The sequence below is a fragment of the Perna viridis genome, chromosome 14 (genome assembly GCF_037379345.1).
Source record: "Perna viridis isolate PV_CMFRI_1.1 ecotype Kerala chromosome 14, ASM3737934v1, whole genome shotgun sequence".
In the NCBI taxonomy this organism is placed as follows: domain Eukaryota; kingdom Metazoa; phylum Mollusca; class Bivalvia; order Mytilida; family Mytilidae; genus Perna; species Perna viridis.
This window is the reverse complement of record NC_142458.1, coordinates 32,679,956-32,705,699: the sequence shown is the minus strand read 5'-3', so window position 1 is coordinate 32,705,699 and position 25,744 is coordinate 32,679,956. Positions and strand designations below refer to the sequence as shown.

Below are 25,744 nucleotides of genomic sequence, written 5' to 3'. Positions count from 1 at the left end.
GTAAAAAACTGATTGACATCTTGTATACCTCGGTGTCTGAGGATAAATAAAGTGTGTGTTTGTTGTTTGTTGTTGTTGTTGTATCAATTATAAATCAAGTTATAAGGATTGTTTTAAACTTTTGACCAATGTATGCACTCATAACATCACATTACTATAGAACATATTGCCGCCAATTATCCCCCTTTCTTACCTTGAAAGAGCCCTTTTATATTGAATGTTTGTAATTTTACTATACACAATTTGTCCCCAAAATGCTTTAAAACAATTTAAAGATATAATTTTTGCATCATCTCATTCGATAATAGTTGAAAGAGTAATCAAAGGAACCGAGATTCTATCGGAAATCAAAAGAATTTTATCCAGGGACAAAGACCAGACATGGAAACAACAATGAACATAAAATAACAAAAAAAAAAAAAAAAAAATACATAATAAGTAACAAAGTAAATGAGTACCTCGGATTCTTATAAAAGCTGAGAGCATGAAAGTCATCTGCCTTTCTAGGAACACCCGCTAAACATATATGTCTGTACGATTTCGCAAGATGACCGACAACAAATGCTCGGTATAATAGGTACTTTAACCATAATTAAAGTTTTTGTCACTAGAATAGAGCAACTTCAAACACAACTATTTCAAAGAAAAATCCTGATAAGACACATCTAAGGTTATATAAAGAATATATAGAATTATGCTTGTTTATTTTACATATAACTGTACTCTATGGTTTTGTCAATATAAAGTTCATATACATAAAAAGAAATGTGATAAAATATCTAACTAACAACGGTATGATATATATAAAGTTATTTATCCTACTGTATGCTGATGACACTGTTATTTTTGCGGAGTCAGCATCAGAATTACAAAAAAAAAAAACAAAAACAAAAAAACAGTCTGTCTTTGAAAAATATTGCGTAGATTGAAAATTAAGTGTAAATGTAACAAAAACAAAGGTGGTATTTTTTTTCAAAAATAAAATTTACAAGAAATATTTATTTTAAATTGTTCAATAAAAACTTAGAAATAAATGATTCATATGTTTATTTGAGGGTTTTATTGAACTACAATGGTAATTTTGCACAAGCAAGGAAGACATTGATTGATCAGGCTCAAAAAGCCCTGTATGCTCTATACAAAAAGATACAAAATATTTCTATTCCCATTGATCTTCAATTAAAATTATTTGATATTTTGGTTGTTCCTATTTTAACATATTCTTCAGAAATATGGGGGTTTGAAAATAAGGCTACTGTAGAAAAATGACATCTTCAATTTTGTAAACGCACATTGGGAGTAAGATCATCTACACAAAATTTTATGGTATACGGGGAACTTGGGAGATTCCCACTTGAAGTACATATTAAATTAAAAATAGTGTGTTTTTGGCATAGAGTAGCTTCTAATGAGAATAAATTGTCAGGAAAATTATACAAATTACTACTGCACTTAAGTGAGCATGTTAATTTTAATTTTAAGTGAATTAATTATATGAAGTCTATATTTGATGAATGTGGATATAGTGAAATATGGAATCGAAACTGGTAGATGGCGGAATATACCAAGGGACGAAAGATTTAGTACAGTATGTGGACCTGGGGGCGATTATTATTATTTATTTGAATGTAATAAAAATATAGTTTTTGATATCAGAAGAAAATTTATTCCGAGTTATATATATTAGGTATCCTAATAGAGAAAAATGTATAGTGTGTTAAAATATTGTAATGTAAACGTATTGATAAATTTATCAATTTTCATTCGAAAACTCAAAAAGTTGTTAAATTGATTGATCATTTGATGTAATGATTCATTGTTTTGTCACGGTACATGTATGTGATTGATATTGTGCAATTTTATATGCATTTACAACTGTTACGCAGTAATCTGCGGCTGAGTTTTCTTAATAATAAATAAAATAAAATCGCAAGCCTACAGTTTACCTTTATATTTATACTCCATTTAAGCAATACTGAACAACCTTACCTAATCTATAAATTATTTAATCTATGATTTGTTTAAGTCTGCATATTTACTTGTAACTATGTAGCATCTTATGGTACCCACTTGGTTAATAACATTTATATAATTTAAGGATGGACAGTGTTTTGGCCTGCAAAATCGTCAGAAATTTTTTGTAATGTATAGATGTACTGTTAACATGAATAATGGGTTGGGCTTTTCATGCAAGTATATTTTCCTACGAATTCAATTTTTGGTGATCCCCACAGAAAAAAAAAAGAAAAAAATAATGACTATAATATTCTTGTAGAAGGGAATGATGGTTGATGAAGCCCGAGTCATAAAAAATCTCATTCAATTAAAAACACGAAAATATTGTTGATTTTGATATGCTGTACACTTGCTTCAAGGAAAAACTACTCATCAGTATCAAATGTACAGGTCAACCGAGATAAAAACACATGATAGTCTATATGCGGTACACATAACAAGGTAAATTGAAATGGAATGCTAATCCAGCACCGCGAAGATCTATCATGTGCAGTACAACCTACGAAATTTTAGTGATGAAAAACTAATTTTGATAAATAATCTGTAATAAAATTCAAGACTGACAAGGCATCGGAGTTGTTCATTTAGTTTTGTGTCCATGTATGTGTTATTTTGGTTATTTCATCTTCTTTGTCGCGTGTGTTTGTTTTCCCTGTCTAGTCTTTAAATGTTGTCTATTTTCTATTCATTTCCGCTCGAATGTTAGTTCCCTTGATTATTCTTTCATTTGTATTAGAAAAATAAAGCTTATATATAAAACAGGGAGATTTCTTATAATTACAGAATCAGAGGCTGCATCTTTAACATCATGGTTTTGTTTTACTTCAGAATTTTCAGCCAATTAAATATTGTGTTATATATTGATAGGGTCGGTAGTGGTTTACCATGCTGCTGAGTTTAATACTTGTTATGCAATGGATTTTTTCTGTATTTTTTTTTTATATAAAGAAGCTTCAATATTCACCGCAAGGTTTCCGTTTTTTTTTAATTAATTGTAACCAAAAAGCAAATGACGTTGGAATCTTGTTGATATTTAAATTTAAAACATCTTGCCAATCAAAATAGTTTTAATAGCACCAGGTCTTATGTTAGCAATATTTCCAATCACAACGGATCTTACATTGTTTTTTTGTCTTGTTCATATAATGAAATCAGGTTTTAAAAAGTAATTTTTTTCTCAATTGGTTGATGTATGGCAACTGTGAAAATAACCCCTTTTTAAGTCGGCATTCAAGGGCTTACTTTATTTTGACTGTACGTGATTAAAAGTTAATCGCAAAATATACTGCATTAGAATAAAATGAAAGACACCCCCCCCCAAAAAAAACAAAAACAAAAACAAAAAAACAAAAAAAACAAAAACAAAAACAAAAACAAAAAAACAACAAAAAAAAACAAAACAAATAACAAACAAAAAACAACAAAAAGAAACAACAAACAAACAAACAAACAAACAAAAACAAAAGCAAAAATAAAATGGTTAATACCTCATTGGTCAAATAAAAGTGAATGAAAACGACGTTTTTTTTTTAAAAATTGAATTCGGTATTTAAGTGAATCGTTTTTCTCAATAAAATATTCTAACGTTCAAATCTACTATTTGAATTAAGCTGAAGACTTTATATTACAAATATACACCCCCTGTACAGGATAAGGATGACACAGAGTTAGAAATATGTTTGCTAGCCCAACTCAACTTTATTGCTCGAGTACACCTTCTCTAAATATATATAAAGATATATCTGTAACTTTAATTGTTCAAATAAGATGGACTTCTTGAGGTCAATTTAGATGCCCGGAATACAAGCTTGGCCGCGTCCGTTTTACATTTAAGTTTTACAATTCCATAACTTCCGTTTTTTTCAGCTTTTGTACCTTGTAAAGAAATCAAACGATCCAAGAAGCTTCTGTTCTAAACAGACGTGTTTGTGGCACTGGTAAAGGTATATATACTCGCCAAACATGTTACCGGTGCAATGGTGTGATATATTGCAATCACTATAATGTTCAATCTATTGATACGAATTTTTAGTTAGTTTTAAAATGGGAAGGTGGCTTTTACCACGTAAATTGACTCTACGGCATAAATCAATTAAATAAATAGGTTTAATTTAGAGTCGGCATGAAATACATGACGATAAACATTAGTTATTGACCTTTTGTCTATGGCGACACCTTTGTCAAAATAGTAGATATTTCCCGGTCGTTCTATCACAGGGGCTTGGTGAGTTTTTTTAGTAACATATATGCCCGCTAGGCAATGGGATCCTCGGAAAAAATCCATTGAGTGTCGGATGATATTTTTATTTTTTTTTTATGTGACCAAGTGGGGCGTGATGGTAAATGCTGGCCCAAATATAACACGAATGTGGAACTACTTTTATTAACACATAGAAGGCATTGAAAGATCTACAAAATAGAGAACAAAAGGAATAATGAATAAATATACAAAATAGACCAATTATTGTCAAATACATGCAAAGCATAGAAAATCATTGCAAATATTCAAACAACTTGCATAAATCAAATTCATTTGCATGTTCAAAACAATTTAACTTAACGAACACACGAAAAGAACACAAATCATCAATTGAATATTTAAATGTAATACCCACAGTTAACTATAATTGTACACAACTGACCATTTAAAGTCCTTTATAAGTACTCACTATAACAAGGTATAACATTAAATCAATTAAACTGATTCAATGATCTGCAAAATCAATAAAACAAATTGAAATAAAACATTGAAATACAAAAATGCTTTAAATGCAAAGTGCCAGTACGAAAAATGAAAAGTAAGAACATGAAAAAGTAACATCATAAATACCTTATCTGCTGGCTATACTTCTAACAATTAAAAGCGGACATTCATCTTGGCCTCCCAGTTCCACATTGAAATACTATAAAAAGTTCTGAGTATTTATACCAAAATATAGTACTACTCACAAGTGGAAAAACTAGAACATCCAACCTCTAAATATATTAAATCCAATAACAACCAGTGAGCAGATTTTCAGCACAATGCGAAGAAAATGCAAAATGCAACGAAGCGTAGAGTAACTCAGACCACTGTAGAGAACAGATCAAAATTTCGAAAGAAATATAAGTCAATAAATGGAAAACAATAATTATTTTGATAAGTAAAAATCAGCTTGTCCACATTTAGATAACTGAAAAATTCTTTTGGTTCTCTACACAGCCAATAAAACTTTGTATCCATGGAATTTTTAAATAAATATTCAGTGATTAGAGTATATGAACATAAAACTGTAAAAAATAATTTGATATGTTATTAATTTTTCAAGTAAAAGAGTTATAAATTCCCATACAAAATATGTATTATTTTGTCTAAATGAAACATTTTAAAAAGAACCAAAAATTGGATATAAAATAAAAAGGTTATAAAGTTTTGAAAATTGGAATTTTAATCATGAAATAAATTAATTTGAGATAAATACAGTAATATGATTGGTTGAAATAATTTTGTTATATCTCAGTGGATAAAAAAATATTGACACACCCCTATTCAGTTAAATTCAGAGCTGCTTTTCTCATGTTTAAAGATAAAAATATGTTTTAAAATTAATTTATAAGAATTGGCTATGATAAAAATTTTGTCCATTGAAAAATAACATGAATTTTCCATGTGCATATTTTGTTTATTTCACTTCGCACAATAAACAATATGCACATGGAAAATTTATGTCATTTTTCAATAGACAAAATTTTTATCATAGACGATTCTTAAATATTCATTGGTTTATTTACTTGTTTTTTTTTTTTGTGAACCAATTTGACACTTAATGATTAGTGAATATGACATCACTAATGAGATGGGTGAAGTTTTCTATTCTGCTTATGCCATTATCATAGACTTGAGAGGTGAGAAATTTGTTAATAAGCCAGTTTAGCGATAAAATTATCAAGCAGCGGAGAACAAGATTCCCTGACCTTTCCACTTAATTTATTAAAGTCCTTTTTTCCCTTTTCATGAAATGATCTGAAATAATTGTAGCAGATGCCCTGAAGATGTAACAATAAAGAACTGAAGATTTTATTCAATTATCTTTAAAACATAAAAGTTATGATAGGTTAATGTGAAATGAATGAATTTGATTTTGAATTATTTTCATTTTCATAAAAATTGTTGGTAGGTAACTTGCTTTCAGTACTTCATTTTTGTTTGTTTTGGTAGAAAGATAATTGCGGTATGAGCATGAAGCTAAGGTATTGTAGAATGGGAAACAAAATATTTTATTTCAGTATTTGCAATACTTTTTTAGTTATGATCATTTAAAGTCAAGTTGTCATTGTTGATTAAGTAAGTATGAGATCTCCTTCCCTGCTGTGTGTTAATGTGAGATTTCAGTTAGTTGCAAATCTCTTTAAATACAGGTCTATGTGGAAATTGAGCTAAATGGTAGAGAGTAACTCTGAGTTTCAAAAAATGGTAAAATTAAAATTAAGGATCAGATATACTATGAATCATAGGTAAAAATGCAAGATTGATTCGTAGGAAAGGGGTTTCTGGCATGTGAAACTCTCAACTGGTACCTTGAATAACTGAAAATCTTGTATTCTTTCAAAAGCCAGAAAGAAAAACTGAAAACCAGGTGTTTATATATGAAAATCACTATAAAATATGTTTTTGGTGGTACAGTAAAGTTCGCTGCATAGTCTGATAAATACCTGGCATACGTCATACCTGGCATCAAATGCCAGGTATTTATTGCTTGTTGGCCCTTAATTAACAAGACCCCCATCCTCCAGCATCACCTGTATCCAACATACAACAGAAAATGACTAATTAACTGAGAATGTAGGAAAAAAAGTCACAGGGAAAAAAGTAACAGAAAAAAAGTCACGGATAAAAAGTCACAGTATTTGCTAAGAAAAAAGTCACAGGAAAAATATTGATGTGCTACAATGCTTGAAATCATACATAATCATCAAAAACATTCTACATTCGAGTAGGTATGGTTTAATGCACATGCCAATTTTTTTAGCCGTACTTTCTCAGTTATTTTCATTTAGGTGTGTATTGACCATTTATTAGTTGAGTTGTAAAGCAATCAAATTTCCTATGCAGATCAGGTCCTGGATATTGTCATCTTCTGGTAGATGTGCCCCCCCCTTTTTCAATACATGTAATAGATGAATTTATAAATTCTTCAATCCTGAAAATGGGAAGGTCTACTCAGGCAAGGACAGCTATAAATAAACTACTTATTATACATGCATACATACATTGTTCATACATGTACAAGCAAATTAGTCAATTATTGAAAAACATTGTTTTATTTTTCAGATTTGATATTGAGGAATTTAATCACCCTAACAAGATAATGACTGAAACTCAGATCCAAGTTCCCATTCAAGATGGCAACAATATAACAGTAATAACTCTTCCTTCTTCTGCTTTGTCACTTCAAGATGGACAAGAAATTGTTTATGTTCAATTAGAACAGCCAGTTGAGGATGTCGAGTCTGTAGTTAAAACCTTAGGATACCAAGAAGTTTTGTCATATGATATTAGTGGCAATGGCATAAAGGAAGAGCATCCAATTTCAGCAAACTATGACCAAGATGATTTATCTAAGTTTGAATACCAAGAAGTGACATCAGATGATATTCTTAAAAAAATGAATTTGCCATCTAAAAGAGGCAGGAAGCCTAAAACTGGTGATGATTTGAAATGTGACATATGTGGCAAAGAATACACGAAGCTCAAAATGCTGACTCAGCATAAAAAGTATCATTCTGATGAAAGACCTCATAAATGTACTGTTGTTGGTTGTGGTAAACCATTTAAAACTTCTGGAGCACTTACTCGGCACATGAGAACTCACACAAATTTTCGACCTTACAAATGTCACTATTGTGAAATGCGATTCACTCAAACTGGGGCCAGAAAGCATCATGAACTAACTCATACTGGGGACAAACCACATAAATGTAATGTTTGTGGTGCTGCATTTATCCAACTTGGTTCACTGCAAAACCATTTGATTGTACACACAAATGAGCGGAGCCATGAATGTGAGGAATGTGGTGCCACCTACAAACATCGCAAGGCTCTATTACGTCACATGAAAGTTCACAATAGCACCAAGGACTTTCAATGTACCTACTGCTGGAGAAGTTATTATGAGAGATATGACTTGAAACGTCACTTAACAGTATGTAAATACAAGAACAATCCAAAACAAAAAAATTCAGAATGTACTTTTGCTACTGAGAAAGATAAAAATTCAAGCAATTTAGGAAATTCATTAACGTCACACCTGGGTACATGTAGTAGTCATAATGTGACGAAATTAAAACAAATTAATTCTGATGGAGCAGCAGTAGAGTATGATAAGTCACATGAATATGTTAGTCCTATTTCCTGTAAGATTTGTAGCAAAGAGTTCACTAATAAGGCCACTTTACAGCAGCACTTTTCACGATTCCATCTAAAACCAAATGGAGGATTCTTATGTGAATTTTGTGGCCAGAAATTTCATACAAAGCCCCTATTGGATATCCACGTGAAAGTCCATTTTGGTGATAATCCTCACACTTGCACAAATTGTGATCGTAAATTTATGTCCTTATCTGAGCTGAATAAACATGCTCGTGTCCATTTTGATACAAAGCCTTTCAGCTGTAAAATTTGCAAGAGAAGTTTTAAATTACATAAAGCTCTTCAACATCATATGTTTACTCATGTGAGTGACTCTCCATTTAATTGTGAATATTGTGGTAGACCATGTGGTGATAGGACAACAAAAGTAGTCCATTACAAGCAACATGTCCCACAGATCTTCATGAAACTTGGACTAGATACTAAACATTGTCAAAAACCAGCTGATTATATTAAGTACTTGCACTTCATATTGAAAAAGGAAAGAAATTTGCTTGAAGATTCAAAATACAGCTGTTCAGGGCCAGTAGAAAATACAACAATAAGCAATGAAATGGTGGAAGGAATGTTCAGAGAGATTGTTAATATAGTAGGTACTGGTAAGAAGATTTTCAACACACCAGTAACAATGAAGGATCTTCCAGATCTTGGATTTGAAGCTGAAGATATTAAAAACCATGTCAAAGAATCTAATTTTAGAAAGAAAAAACAAACCAAGTGCAACTTTATTGGTTGTAATAGGGTGTTTAGGAGTGCTGCTATTCTCACTAGACATAAACTGATCCATGCAAACACACGGCCATATAAATGTAAGTTCTGTGATAAACAGTTCACACAAAGTGGATCGTGCAAGATTCACGAGCGAATACATACAGGTGATAGGCCTTACAAATGTAAACTGTGTGATGCTAGCTTTACTCAACTAGGCTCCTTAAAACTGCACCTCTTTAGACACTCCAATAATCGTAATCAGACATGTGACATTTGTGGTGCTAAATTCAAGGTCAAGAAGGCTCTTTTAAGACACATGAAAATTCATAAATGTTCAAAGAAATTTCTATGTAACTTTTGTGGGAATGACTATTTTGAAAAATATGATGCAAAGTGTCACGTAAGAAGGTGCCAATTGAACAGTCACAAAATCTGTACAGACGAAGATATAATTGAAGTTGTTGTTGAATCCACAGAAGATAACTCTGAACCAAAAGGAGAGATCTCTGAACCAAAAGGAGAGATCTCTGAACCAAAAGGACAGATCTCTGATCCAGAAGGAGAGATCTCTGAACCAAAAGGAGAGATTTCTGACACTAAACATGACAGCAGTACTATAGATGACTTTCTAGTTAGTGAAAATGTCAGTAATATACGTGTGGTTGAAGTTATGAAGTGTACAGAAGACAAAGACTTTATGGGAGCTCATGATGAAATACAAAAGAGGACACTAAGAGAAAGAAGTAAGAAAAGAAACCTGGAGCATAACAAAGAAACAACATCTGCTGATAATAAGCTGACCCCAAGGAAAAGATCAAAAATTGATATAAAAGTACAAAATGACTGTGTGTCATCAGAAAGGAGATCTAAAGATGTTTGTTCAAAGGAAGCTGATTGTCAAGATAATAGGGTATTTTACTCTTTCTTGTTAGTAAAATACATGTACATGTACAAGTGTACATTGTATTTGCTAGCACATAATATTCTTCTTCTGTCCTTGTACAATTTTTGTATATATCTTTTCTGCAAACAATGTACATGTATGTTGGCACTTGTTTACAAATGTTTACATGTATGTATTTTGTTATGCATTTTCACATATTCAAAAAATATCTGTTCAGTGTCATTGATTTTTAACCTATACACAAATGAATATGATAGTGAAGTAAGTTATACCTAAGGGAAAATACCTATTAATATTTTCAATGTTTAAGTGGGACATATTCTTTTATCATGTCTAATTAGATTTCTGCCGTAGTGTCTAGTCAAAAGAAAGAGAAAATATTGTTATAAAAACAAAGTTCTTTAGAAAACTGAGGTATTTCACTAATGATGTATTGTTGTTTTACCCATTTTGGTACATTTTTGAGTAAATTTTGAAAAAGTATTTATGCAATTAAGAGGAGTATTCTAATTTATGATTTTATGTTATGCAAATAAGAGGAATTTTTTACATGGATAAGATGGGAAATTGTTTTTGTTCTTTGAGTTTCTATGCAATTAAGTGAAATCAACTGTATTACCAAAGTCAGTCAGCATATTTAACCACTTATTTTTTTACAATTGTGAATACCTTTATCATTATGCAGCAGAACATTTTAATAAGATTTCTTTTTGCACACAATTTTTAAGACATACATGGAGTAATACAATTTGTTACTAAAACCTTTTGCCTAAAAATGTTATGTATTTCTTCTCATTTATAAAACACTTTTTAAACTTCATGTATATGTATTCCATGTAAAGTGTTAAATGATAAAGGGAGACAATTCATAATTTTCCTATTTTCCAGGTTGATTGTTCCATGGGAAGTAACCTGTTGAATGAGAAAGAAGGTACAAAATGTAAAGAAGACAATCAACACAGAGATGTAAAGAAGTCTTGTACTGTAGGAGAAAATAGAATCACCAATACAGAAATGAATGAAACAGACAGGGAAAAGGAAAATAATTTGATGAATTTTGGAAACCTCCCTGCTATAAGTGACGAAGGGGAGATAACTGACAACTATGAAACTGGTGCCATTCCAGAAACCAAACTTCTAGTGGATAGCTCGACAAATGAATCAATGACAGGTATAAAAGAAGACACCATTGAAAATCATTTAAAACTCATAGAGCAGCAAAAGGATATACATTTTGTATCTAAAGACGTAAACAGTTTTCAAAAAAGGACTAGAAGTCGCAGTGTAGGGAAATGTTATTCCTGTTCTAAATGTAATAGAGAATTTTATTTGGAACATTTACATGATGATCACAGGTCAAAATGCAAAGGTAAACAGTTAAATAGCCCTTGTAAGTCATTTAAATGTGAAATTTGTAGTGAACAATTCAAAACATTAGCGTTGTGTCGAGATCATTTGAAATCTCATGATCAAATTAAGTGTGGGTTATGTAACCAGACATTCAAGACATACAATGCAAGGAAGAGACACATGAATCAAGTCCATGTTGAAAAGAACAAATTTTCATGTTTATTTTGTAAGAAAAGCTTTCATGAACTTAAGCTCTTGAAAAATCATGAGGGCAGCCATTCAGAAAATACTAAGTATAAGTGCGAATTTTGTGAAAATGGGGATATCTATAAAGGGAAAGAAAACTACATTCATCACATAGATCATTGCCATCCGATGATTCGCCCATTCCGTTGTAGTGGCTGTATGATAGGATTTAAGTCTCAAGCTGAAGCTAAAGATCATAAATTGACCTCTGGATGTACAGGCAGTGTGTTGAAACTGTCAGCTGTTGACTGAAAGTTTTTGTTTATCATTTACTGTGATGTGAGACAATTTATTTTGCAAAGTTAAGTTACATGTACATTAGGCCATGTAAAATAAATTATTTGGTTCCCAGGCTGTCTACATCTTTCTGAAGGTGCATCATTGTCCCAAAATCACCTCACTCACTAATTTTTAATGCAATGTTGAATGCTGCTTCATCAGATTTTCTGGCAATGAAATGATGCAAAAGTAACCTCCGTCCCTCGTCAATTTCCATGAAGTGACCTGAGAAACAAGAAATTCACTTTGTATGGCCTTAATTTACTGATGAAATTGGGACTATAATTCATCATGAAATTTATGTTTGTAATGAGAGAATATTGTGTTTGTTGGTATGTTTAAAAATATAAATTTTTAATTTTAGTTTTATTGATCTCTTTGATTTTTCATGCAGGTCCTAATTTTACTCCTATATAATAGTCAAGCATGTATTTCAGAGCTTGTTAAAATAATCTCCCTTTGTCAAAATAAAAGAAATTTAAACTTGTAGTTATATTGGTAGATTCCGCTGTCAGCCAGTATATGATTTTCTTTTAATTACTGTAAACTATTGTGTGCATTAATTACTGCAATTTAAAGAACAAAATACAATTTTGAGAAAATCATATTATATGTCATTGTATGTTAAAAATACAAATTTTATTTTAATTGAATCATGTTTTATGCAATAACTCAACACAATAATTTCTGAATTTTCTTGAACTGATACAGTCCTGACAGTGAAAGAAATACTATTCATAGTGTACCAATATTTGTGATTTTTGTTGTTGAATCAAATTCAAACGTAATTGTATATTTCTATTGAAATATTTGTAAGTCTTGCAAATTCCTCAATTTAATGGATTCATGAAATAGAAGTTGTTAAACCATGAAAATTGATCCAGTTGATACCCACAACTATAAGTACCTTTTGTGGACTTCCCAGTATTTGATATGCTTTAATACATTTTTGTTTATCCGAGAAAAAATATGGCCGCTTTTACAAAAATAGAACTTGCTTATCACACCTGGTGGACAATTCAGGCTTTTAAGACCCTCTAGTTTAAAGACCTTTTCAGTATTTCATCACAAAGTGACCATACATAAAAACATCTATATGAATCTGTAAAGATTTACGCATTGTTTTGTGTTTCAAATCAATTGATTTGCAAATCATTGTTTTGTGTTTCAAATCAATTGATTTGCAAATCAACGAGAACTGGTAGAAGTTTAAAAAGTTGGAAGCATTGTGACTTTAATATTTATTTGTCAAGAGTCATTGCTGTAGTGAATGACTTGGTTTAAGAAAGTTAAATCATTAATGACTCCTTTGAGAATGATGATGGTTATGCAAAATTAAAAAGTTAGTTCCATAAAGTGTCCTAAGTGAAGTGTTTCCAAACATAAAACTGATTGGGAAATGGACAGATTCTTTCTTGTAAGACTTCGATAGAAAAAGGAACAGAGATGGTGAAACACAACAAATGCACCACTGTATAACCTTTATAAAAATAGTAAATATTTCCAGAGATCACCATCTTAAAGTAAGATCTGAAAGACCCTTACTACAAAAAAGTAATAAAACCCTGGTAACAGAACGATGACACATCTTCAGAATAAGTTAAATAGTCAAATTACAAGACAAAAACACAACAGCTCCTGACTGGACTGGTGTATGTCTGGTAGGGAAGAACCAGTTATTTAAGTCTGGTCAAGTTCCAGTGCCTTACAAATATCTATTCATTTTATGCTTACATGTACATGTAGCTGGCTTTTAAGAGAAGCCTTTTTTCAACTAATTGACTAACTTGTATTATACATGTATATGGGTTTGGTCTAATAACTATTGGCTTCATTTATTTTCATTATATTTAAGAAATTTTCAGTGGTCTGACTTCTTATTTTTATAAGGGTTATGCAAAATTGGTTTGATATATAAACATGCATTTGCATTTTTTTTGTATTTACAGTATTTTTTATTTTGTAAAGATATAGTATTTTGTTAAGTGTTTCAAATTAATTGTTTTGCCAACCCCAAATATTTAGTAGGGTTTAAAAAGTTGAAAGCATTGTTATCCTAATAAGTTAAAACAAAATTAGTTTCATTAAGTAGTGACCTTGACCATTACATTATTCCTTGTTTTTTCATTAAGCTCCCATCAATCCATTAAAATCTGTTATGCTGTAAGAGAGTAATCAAGGGAATCAAGGTTATAGCAGTAATCAAAAGAATGTAATCCAGGGACAAAGACCAGACATGGAAAACAGACATACACAACAAAGAACATAAAGTAAGTAAAATCATACATACAAAGTAACAAAAGCAAATGAGCAACTCGGACTCCACTAAAAACTGGGAGCATGGACAAGGTGCACAGGTAGGGTAAGCATCCTCTGCTATTCTAGAAACACCCACCACGTAGCTCATAAAGCCTGTAGCTGCCATTTGTCTATCTCAATGAATGTAGAATGATATAGTAAAAGTCTGCACAAAAGGCAAGAATAATGAGATTTTCTAAAGATAAGACTTTTTATTCTAAAGACAAAAATTATCTGGCACTACATTTCAATCAGTATGATGAAATGTGCAATATCACAGTTCATTAACAACAATAATGAAATAAGCAAAATCAGAAGGTTCAGTCCCTACCATGTATCATGGATTTACAAGATAGTCAAAATTTTCACCTATATTAACATCAGCAAATATTTAGAAAATTCAAATACTACAAAGAATATGTGTGTGATTTTACAAAATATTTTGTCCAGTAATACATCAAAATTAAAACACATAAGAAAGAGTAAAACCAAATTTAGTACAATTTGACCCTGTGCAAAGATAGAACCCTCATAAAAACAAAATGAAATATGCATTTGGCGAGTTTCCTTTATACCATAGCATGACGTTTGATTAAAGAAGCATGAATTTACGTGATTTCTTAATGTTCAATGCTATCATTGTCATGCTACACGATATTTTAAACAACACTAAGGCATAAATTCACAATCTTTGGAAATTGATAATAACCCACAAGCCTGGAATGTCCTTAAAATATTAACAAAAAGCGACACATGGACGGTATTAAAATACTTGTAAAGCAGATTATAAATAGAACAATACATCTTCTGTAAACAACAATTGTAAAACAGTTGGACGGAAAATCTTTAGAATGTATAACATGAATTATTTCAAAATACTGGTATGCATTTAGAAAATAACAGGACTACAAGTTCAGCACCAGTACAGTGTGATCTGTCTTGGGTCTTCAGTGAAAATTATTCTAGAAATATAAGGCCTTTTAGATTTAATTAAAAAAAAAAATTAAAATAAAGAGAACATTAAAATTGGCGTGTATAGGTACATGTAACTATTGCCTTAATTCTCAAAGTATTAGCAGACATTTGTTGGTATGGTTCAGAAGAATTCGAACAGGAGTTCTTTGTCTAGCTACAATACATATGTCATCAGAATATGTAGGACTCTAAAATTACAAATTTTAAACATACAATTTATAAAATATTTTTATAAATATGAAAACTATTTATAAAGAGCAAATGACTAGTTGCTACACTGAGAAATGGCAAAAAGCAATTTATAAGGTCAACCAAACATAATGTCATGGTTCTCATACCATCCCTTAACTTCTCTATCAGTGCTTCATCACCAATCATGCATTTTCATCACCATATATCAAATGAAACTTCGAACTTGTCCCTTTTTCAGGCAATTAATAGTAACAAAAATAAATACCTCCCTGCATCATTATGGCCTGAGAAACAAGAAATTTATTTGATTGGCCTAAGAGTTAGTTAAAACCTGTAATTATTGTAAAATATATTCAAATATCACAGTTCTAAATTTCTAAAGTAATAAAATTTAATACCTAATGATTAACATTTCCGTACTGGATATATTAAATAAATCTGATTATTGACAACCCTATCCAAATCTTTAACTTTCTCTGTTGGAAGCATACTCTAAGTATAGTCTAAGATTAATACAAAAAATTACAATTTTAAAAATTCAAATCCTTACAATGGCTAACAGTTAAATGTTAACAGTTTGAAATAATCCTGTAACAGCTGGTAAAGCTGATACACAACAAAGTAGACACTGCCATTCATTTCTAAAACAAGGTAACTATCCTACAAGAGACACCTGAAAAGCTGATTTTAGCATTAATAGCTACACATGATAAATTTTCAAAGTCTATATTAAAATTACTAAACTAAATCTCTTTTCATTCTAGAAAAAATAAAACCCACGAATACATTAAGCATACAAAAGTGAAGGCAATATACTGATACATGGATCAGATTATTTTGGCTGATGTATTGTTACATAATATTCACACTTTCAATCTTTTTTAAAATATTCCTTCATATACTACAAGTAACACAATCATGTGCCAAATCAGTAATTATCACAATGACATTCTTAATTAAAATAAAATAATTAATGATGCAAAAGTTTCACATAGCAAAGTTTATCAATATAAATGTAAAATTAAAATCCTTTCCCTAAAATATAAAATAATCTTTATAAATAACTAACAACAGAATCACAGCTTGTTACTTTGTAGAGACAGTTTTAGAAGCAGCGGCTTTGTTTAGACCAAGGTAATTTCTAATTTCATCTTGGGTCTTCTCTGATATTTTATTTCCTGGTTGTACAGTCACATCCATGATGGTTGTGTTACATTTAACAAGGTCAACCAGCTGTTTTCCACCTTCGTCAGTCAATCCAGTAGATTCAAGGTCAAGGGTTGTCAGGCATGTGTTGACCTTTAAACTGTTGACAAGGAAAGAAACTCCTTCATCCCCGATCTTGTTGAAATCTAAAGTGAGAGATTTAAGAGTTTTGTTCTTTTTCAAGGCCTTGGCAAGTCTTTTCCAACCAGTGTAGGTGACTTTAGTGTTTCCATTCAAATTCAATGTTTTAAGATTTGATTCATTCTCCAGGAGGCTGGCTACATATCCCATTCCTTCATCACCAATATCTGTATCACCCAAATCAAGTTCCTTCAACACACAGAATTTTGTTGTCTCCCCTTTTGAACCTTGTTTGACCTCAGTATCTTCTTCAGCCTCTTTCTGAGTTGAAGCCTTATGAATGTCTAAGATGCCATTCACTAACTTCTTCACACCTTCATCACCTAGAGGGTTTCCATGGAGACTGCAAATAAATTTTACACCATAACTATATCTCATTACAACAACACTTGTATAACCATTATTACACTGAAATAACAATTACTGTGAAAACATTTAAATTCATGGATACCAATTTTCGTGGATCATACAAGCTCATGGATTCTTGAATTCCTGGTTTTGAAGTTTTCAGTATATACATCAATGGGAATCTCTTATTCGTTGGGAACCAAATTTCGTGGTTTGGCCTACCCATGAAAACCACAAAAATTGGTATCCCACAAACAATAGTACTTTCACAGTACCTATTCCTACAATTTAGTAAGAGTTTTGTTCAACCAGGAAGCTGACATTTTCTTTACTTTTTCTTTAGAAAATTATCACTCATGATATAAATTGAGTAATTGATCAGAACCCATTTCATACAACTGAGTTTTTCATGTTAAGACTTATGAAGTACATATAAATGCTATAAACATGTATAAAATGATCAGCTTTAAAGAAGAATAACAGACTGAGAAGAGCTCCTACCAAACTGTTCCTTCGTATTTTATCAGAAATTGCTTTCTTTGATATTTTTCACCTTTAACTTCTTCTAAATTGGGTATCAAGTTTTTGCTATTGAGGTCTAAGACTCCTTCAATGACAAAACAAAATGGTTTTTACCCATTTTAATTGAGTAATTACTCAATAACTCCCCTTATCTGGAGCTCTGTAAATATATACTTTATTTCATATTGTGTCCAAAACTTACAGCAGGATTTCTATGGACGGTTTGTCTTTCAACATCTCAACCAAATTATCAACACATCCTACTGTCATCTTGTTCAAGTTGAAATTCAACATCTGCAAAAATAATAAATACGTAGAATATTAAAATTATAAGAATGTACATGTGTAAAATTTAACTATGAACATTCTCAGAATACTGCATATACATGAAGCAATACTAGTCCATACCCATTACTGAAAACATTGTAGTTCATAAAAATAAAGTCAAAAGGCTTTTAATCAAATATTATTTCAACTGCATATATTCACTGCATATATTCTGTCCAAAACTAGCTGATAAAACCAGAACTTCCATCCAGGAACTCCCATAGATATAATATTGTATAACTTAGGTGTAGACTAGTAAGTACATTATTTTATATTAGCTTTTTAAAAACAAAATGTTGTCAGGTGATATTTAATTTTACTATTTTGCAATGAATCAATTCATCTATCAGAGTTAAATACTGATTAAAAAAAATAAGAAAGCTAAAGACAAATTGCAACCAAACCTCCCTATACAAATTCTCCGAATTCTTTGAGTTTATTGTATATCAAGATATATGACCAGACAGACAGATTTCTTATGTATAAGTAGACTGAAGAAGTTTGCTTGTAGGAGTAATAAAAAATTCAATAAATTGATTCAGACAGCTACGATGAATGGGTACCACTCAATAAATTGTGCTTAAATAATGCCTACAATTGGTTTTGCATCAGAAGCTTTCAAGCTTTCAACAATAACTTCAAACTTTTCATCATCTATCCCAGCATTCCTTAGACACAATGATGAAACCTGACTGGATGATGATATGAAACTGGTAACTTCTTCAACCTGAAGTACAAAATATAATTACAACAGTGACGTAATTAAATTGTTCATTTTTTATCTGATATAAAGATTGAGCAACCAACATACACAAACCAAAATGAAAATCACACATACATTTTAAAGAAAAGAGTTGTGTGCTTTTTATGGAAAACATACACTGGATCAAATTGATTTGGTGGTTTTTCAAATTGAACAAAGGACCGTAACTCATGAAATACACAAGAATCAAACTTAACTTGTGGTCTCAGTCTTCTTCACCCCATAGGTTTCTATAGTAAACCTTAAATTTTCATAATTTTTTTAATAGACAAGGACTTTCAATCTAACTTTTGACCACGTTTTTCCATAAAGGAAATGTAAAAAATAATTTTTAGGTCCATTTTAGAAAAAATGTGCAAACTTTGGTACACCAGAACAGGTCAAACTAAAAATAGACTTCTTCTACTTTCATTTTTATTTTGAGTTCATAAAGTAGACCCCTTTTCTGAAGCATTATTTTTCATGAAAATACTGTTTTTCCTAAAAAAAAAAAACCACACAAGTTCTTTGTGTCATAGTTTGATATATATTCTATACTTTTGATGTCGTCTGAATGTCGCTGGAATATTGCTGCTCGGAGGTTAAACCCCAACAAACAAACAAACATACTTTTGATGAAAAATGATAACCATTAGCAAAAAAAAACAAAAACAGGAAAAGGCAAAAAGAAAGCACACTTTATTTTTTAGCCTCCATATTTTGATATATACCCTCTCAGGAATATGTAATACGAGACAAATACCTTGTATTTTACCATCCATATAACACAGGTTAATTTTCATAGAAATGGTGGAAGTGTTCATGTATATTCATCTAGAAACCAAAACTGTGACATACAGACAAGTGGATAACTGTACACTCTGACTTTTTGTTTTAATTTTGGTATAAAATATAACAGACAGACAGAAAGGACCTTGACAGCATATAAATAATACATACCTGTGAAGTACTCAGAGCAATATTAGAAATTTCTACATCTTTCTTTCCATCAATCAGATAGTTGATGTTGCCCTCCATGGGTTGAGCTGGGGCAACACCTATCTTTGCTAGGTAAGACTTCACCTCAGGTGGACTGGATGCTAGGTTGTCTGGATCATTACCTGTAATGAAAATACGATGGAAAAATGTTTTTGAATGTATACTAGGAGAAGATAAAATGATTTCACCATGGAAAGCTTTGTCAGCTACATGTATTACGATGATTTTACCAACAGAAATATTTGTTTTCTTTAGATGTCATTTGTTACAAAAAACTCAATTTCTGTTATAAATATACACAATATTTACACTTATGATACTATACCAAAACCTAGAATGAAGCATAATTAATAAATAAACATATGCACATACAGACTGAGCTAGGCATACCCCCCACTCATACAGGAAGTTAATATCAGAAAGCAACCAAAATCACTTACAGTGTTTGGCTCATCTATTTAAAGTCACACACTTAATTTGAAATTAATTCATCCAATAGGATCTGAGATTTTTGTGATGAAAATTTTCCTAATTATTCAACATAATGAAAGTCCCATGTAACATAGTTGATATCAGATACTGTGAAGGTACTTTTATTCGTGGCTACCAATTTTCATGGTTTAGAGAAAAAACATCAGTTCATGGATTCTTGAATACATGGATTACAAACTCTGTCACACAAACAAATGAGAAATTTCTTCTTTTGTTGGGAACCAAATTTTGTGGTTTACCAGACACAACCACAAAAAAATGGTACCCCATGAACAATAGTACTTTCACAGTAGCACCCAAAATTCCTTTCAACATATGCCCTATCTATATATAGCAACACATCAAATTTGAAGTCAATCCATCCACAAAGAACCAAGATAATTGTGATGAAATTCAGAACGATGGACGGACAAGGTGATTCCAATATACCACCCACTTATTGAAAAGGTTGTGTGTGTGTGTGTGTATGTGTGTGTGTGGGTAATAGCAAAAAGATACAAGAAAAACATCTTCCTTATATGTAGGAAACATTACATAAAATTATTCAGCATTTTTGACTTGTATTAGATATAGACAGGCAGACAAACAGCTATATACCAAAATCATTGTTAAAATATTTGGCATAAAAATTTGTATCTTAATTAAGGATTATGTACCTCCATGCATGTTACCACCATCACTCTCTGTGTCAAATATTGTAGTGGCTACTTTGGGTTCTCCTTCACTTTCACTGATAAAAGGTTCATCACTAACTGCTTTCTCTTGACCTTCAACAGATTGACCTTTAACCTCAGTAGGTGTTGTCTCTGTAGAGATTTCTTTTTCAACTAAGATTTCTGCCATTTTCTCTGTGAAAGGAAACACTACAGATGTTATATGCAACAGACGACATCTTATCAACATCAGTTTTTCATTTCATATTGTTTCTTTATTACAAATGAATACTGGTAGTATTCACGGCAAACTACATATCTAAAAGGAGAAACAACAAAGAACATTATCCAAAATCTATCAAAAGTGAAGTATTTTTATTTGACATGCCGTATATAAAAAGAACTGGGGTACAATAATTTGCTACTTCATTTTTAACATAATGTAGCAACATTATTTATTTCCCTTGTCTTTTTCTATTAATTGATTCATGTAGATTTTAATCATTAAAGATTACAGGAAGTTTAAAACCCAAGTGATTGTTAATACTATTAACCTCTTTCTAAACTACTACCAAGACATACACATATATGGTATTACCTGATTGGGTAAGATCTTCAGATGAAGTCAGCAACAGCCAATGAAAAGTGTTGTAACATTTGTGTACGGAGTGAAGCAGTTAGTGAAAGCAAAGCGACAGAAGGAAGAAAAAGTTACAAAAGCCAAGAATTATAACATCAAAAATAGAATCAGATAAAAGCTTAAGGTTTAAACAACGTATATACAAAATCTAAAGAGTAAAACATAAGTGACAAGAACATGATTGTGCAATGATATATTATATGTGGTCGGAAGGGCAGCAGCTTAAGCTTGGTACCGCAAGTGATTTCTGTTGAGAAATGCGTTGGCGTTAAAAGCTGAGGTATAAAATAAAAAGGTAAATTGATTGTACAGGAAAAGTATTACTACTTTTGATCAGAAACTGGAAAAAAAACATTCAATAAATTTTGACAGCCTTCCATTAATGTATATTTGTATAAGTCTTATTATGATGAAACTGAAATAAGGGTCCTACAATTACTGCTCAATAGAGTCATCGAGTAAAAAAAATACAAGTTAAAAGTGGACTGAATGAAATTTCATGTGCTTCAAGGAACAGAATTAATAAATCACAACATTCAAAATGCATTCAGTTCATTACAAACAAAATCCCTCTCTTTAGGAATCACACATGAAAAATAGTGGCTTGAAATAGCCGTCATGCTCCAATCTTACATAACTGTTAAAGTTCTACAACTCTCTACCACATTAATTTTAATTATTTCAGTTCTAAATCATTACTGTACATGTAAATGATATTGAAGTTGACTAATTACATGAAATAGGGAATGTGATAAATATTAGTACATTTATTCCAACTTAATTTTAACATTTTAACTACAAATACCTTAAATATTCCAAATATACAGATCTAAAGATAAAAATTACAAAATAGAAAAAACAAAAACTAAGTTAAAAAAAAATTAAAAATGTGAATGCATTTTTTCCATATTAAAGTGATTAACACTACATAAAGCAAGACAGGTGTATATTAGAAGAGACTCCATGTTTTCATTAAGGCTGCTGTGCCCTCCCTGAAACAAAAGGTAAGAAATGTTAGCACAAACATTGGCTCCTAACTTATATATGTGTACATGACTCCTACCCATTATATCATCAGAAGTCTAGCTCTAGGTTTGATGTATGATATAACCTTTGTCCACAATACCAAATTTGTATCTAAAATTAATGTTTTCTGACATAGGTAGAGTATTTACTGGATAAACGGTTTAATGGCTTGGAAACAGCTAGAGGGATTGAACTTTTCTAACTGCATTCATTTTGATGGAATGTACCAGTAAAAAAACAACAGCAGTAGAGCTGCCTAGAATGGTTTATGTATATAAAGACTGGTCAGATAGATTTAGCTTTACAATGTCGTTAAAAAAACTCCAAGAACATGAATATCTGTCATATCAATAATTATTGGGTCATACTTGAGGATGAAGTTCTTGTTGTTGACTTTTTTTTCAGTTTGTTGAAGTATTTGTTTGCAACATTAAAATTGACATTACTGTATACATTTCCTTCCTTCTTTGGTTGTCTACTAAATAGGTAGTGTAATATCTAAGGGAGGGTGTACCAGGGCTTAACACCCCTATTTTTGTAAAATAAAAAGGTTAATTTCAGACAAAATTTCAGCAAAATGAGCAAATGATAGCCTGGACATCCCCTCCCCTTTTTAAAATCTCTTCATCTCTGCATTATTGTTAGTTTCAATACTTTGACAGTTCTATTTTCTGGCCATAACTTACAGAAAAGCAAGGCCTTAAAGTAATATAGACTGTTTTATGGTTTGGAACCTATGAAAATATAGTGCATTGGGTTGAGTGTAGAATAAACCTGAACATCTATCTCAGTCAACAATTTCTCTTCATTTTGCCAAAAAAACTAAACTGAATTAACTTCCTATGTTAGAACCCACAAGTATGTTAGATACAAATTTGATATATGAAAAAGGACCATGGCTATTTTTTTGTATGAAAAAATAAGATCAAAAATGCATTGTGAAAATTTGTCAAACATCTAGCCTACAGCTTAACTGTCTATCTATAACTACCTTCAGAAATCTTATAAACACTAAGGCCATTCAAAGTTAATGTATTGGTTCCCATACATTGTGTAAATGCAAAATGAAGATAAAGGTTGGCAATTTTTAACTTTTATCATTGTCTATGAAGATGCTTACATTGTTTATTAGCTGAATAAATAAAAGGGTGTGTGCTGTTTTTGCTTTTTATTATCTTGATATGACTGCCCTAATGGGTAATATGACTACACTAATGGGTAATAAAGGCAGCCAGTGCATTATCTTCATAGGACTACCCTAATGGGTAACATGACTACCCTAATGGGTAATAAAGCAGCCAGTGCATTATCTTGATATGACTACCCTAATGGGTAACATGACTACCCTAATAGGTAATACAGGCAGCCAATGAATGAGAACTAATAAATCACTCTGTCATTTGGCCTTGCATGCTGCTTAAAATTTTTCATGCTAAGAAGATCATGCTGTTTTAGTAAACAGTGTATAGCATTTTGAGACTCAATTTAGCTTCTTAAATCATGGTATTTATTCATGACTTGATTGGATTTGAAATTTTATCCTTATATTAAAAGTAATGGGATTTTTCCTTGTGATCATCAATTATCCTTGTTTGTCAAAATTTCATCTGTTTGTGAATCTGTAACTTTAATGATTTCATTGTGAAACATCTTAATTTTACACCTTTTTTTTAATTCACAGTATGATCAAACTATGAATCATTTGTAACACAGTGATATTGGCATATAACAAATTAATGTTAATCAGTAGCATTCTGTTTATAAAGATGGCTTTAGGTAATAAATAAAGGAAAGAATTGTAAATAAATATAGAAATGCAAGGAATGCAAGTTTGGAAAAACAATAATAAAATTTAATACTTTTGTCACAACTGACTGTAAATTCAGAAATTTGTTTTTATACTACATATCAATCATAAACCCCACATAATGTAATTAGTGATGTAAAAATTAAATAAGTCTGATAATGTTCTTTTAACAGCTTATGAAATCATAAAATCCCATGATTTTGTTCAGAGTTACCAAGTAAGTTAGGAATATTCACAGACTTAAGTACTTTCAAGTTTTGTGGCACTCAGTCAACATTTTTCCTCACATGGCAAAGACACATGAAAGAACAATAAAATTGCACCCAATAATTTCTGAAAGTCAACCAACATACATGCTTATATCTTGTCAATGTTTATCATTCGCTTTCACGATGTTAGAATAAATTGGATGCCCATACTTGACATTCACTACTTGTTAGATGATGAAATAAATCTTTCCAAACTGTCCCTTGATTAACTATCCAAAATAAAGTAAAATAAGTTTACAGCACACTGTAAACAACCCCATTATCAAGATCTGGGCTTCAGCATCAAAAGAATTGAAGACCATATTCATTTATTTATACATTGTCCTTATGAGACCTACCAGCTGTTTTTTTCTTGTCTTCATCTTCACTATCAGATGAATCAGAAGAAGAATCTGATGATCCACTACTGTCAGATGTTGTTGTGGTGTCTGTAGAGAGTGAAATCAGGGGAGGTAATTATAAGATGAGGATTCAAAAAATGTTTGTGACATACAAATTAAAAGCATCAAGAATATTATGCAGTGTTAGCAGTAGAAGGTAGCCACACAGCCAAATGCTAGAAGAGCTTGAATGTGGCTAATCAAATTTTGATGATGGTCTATTCCAATACACTGGACATTAGCCATGACATTTGTCTATGCCTTTATTTCTATAACAGTTTGGCTAATGCAAATAACACAGATGATGTAATTTGCATGAATTATATAATTGTCGAAATAGATTTTTTTTCTAAAAAAATGTTACTTTGTTTTTATTCAACAATTCATCCACAATATTGAATTCAAAAGTAGCTTTCCGAAAAGACAAATTTTAATTTAATCATCATAAAACTTTACAATACAATACCATTGAAAAAAGAAACCAATAGAAAGACCTTCCACAGACCAAGCCTATAACTCAATCCAGTTCAATACAATTAGTAATTTTAATGAATAAAATATAATTACAATGATAAAAAGCAATCTAAACTGAATGAAATACTACAAACACAACTGCTACCAAAAATCCAAAAGAAGTTTGGATTTAAGACCAACTCCATTGGTAAGGTATGCATCTCTTCACACGATTTACACTGAATCAGAGTCAATATCAGAGACATTAAGAATCTAACACAGCTGAGAGTGTAAGACAGATAAATCACAGACACCCAAGGAAAGATTTCAAGTTCTCTTAGACTCTAACAATTACAGAA

At 31.1% G+C, this 25,744-nt stretch overlaps 2 protein-coding genes and 1 long non-coding RNA gene across 11 annotated transcripts in view; 1 reads left to right on the top strand and 2 right to left on the bottom strand.

Annotated features, from left to right (window-relative positions):
• The first annotated feature begins 3,849 nt into the window (after positions 1–3,849).
• Positions 3,850–12,278, top strand: LOC148599031 (uncharacterized). 2 transcript variants are annotated; one of them, XM_088561484.1, is made up of 3 exons: positions 3,850–3,959; positions 7,328–10,046; positions 10,929–12,278. In XM_088561484.1, the coding sequence occupies exons 2-3, from the start codon at positions 7,365–7,367 to the stop codon at positions 11,886–11,888; spliced, it is 3,642 nt and encodes a 1,213-aa protein (XP_088417610.1). In that variant the 5' UTR covers positions 3,850–3,959; positions 7,328–7,364; the 3' UTR covers positions 11,889–12,278. The 2 variants fall into 2 exon arrangements, with proteins under 2 accessions (XP_088417610.1, XP_088417611.1); XM_088561485.1 differs by having other exon boundaries at positions 3,879–3,953.
• On the bottom strand, positions 4,384–5,315 carry LOC148599032 (uncharacterized). Its single transcript, XR_015918719.1, has 2 exons — positions 4,847–5,315; positions 4,384–4,425 (listed from the first exon to the last, which is right to left on the bottom strand). It is a non-coding gene; the product is annotated as an uncharacterized LOC148599032 (long non-coding RNA).
• A 2,127-nt stretch (positions 12,279–14,405) lies between the features above and the next one.
• Positions 14,406–25,744, bottom strand: part of LOC148599029 (uncharacterized) — a 57,092-nt gene continuing 45,753 nt past the window's right edge. For 7 of the 8 annotated variants that reach the window (XM_088562579.1, XM_088562577.1, XM_088562580.1 and 4 more), the window contains 6 exons: positions 24,891–24,980; positions 20,814–21,005; positions 19,627–19,787; positions 18,520–18,651; positions 17,800–17,891; positions 14,406–17,070 (listed from right to left, as the gene is read on the bottom strand). In XM_088562579.1, the coding sequence (XP_088418705.1) occupies positions 16,467–17,070; positions 17,800–17,891; positions 18,520–18,651; positions 19,627–19,787; positions 20,814–21,005; positions 24,891–24,980 (1,271 nt within the window). In that variant the 3' untranslated portion in view covers positions 14,406–16,466. Of the gene's footprint in view, positions 17,071–17,799; positions 17,892–18,519; positions 18,652–19,626; positions 19,788–20,813; positions 21,006–21,408; positions 22,443–24,890; positions 24,981–25,744 lie in introns of those variants that run through there. The other variant, XM_088562585.1, reaches the window with a different exon arrangement.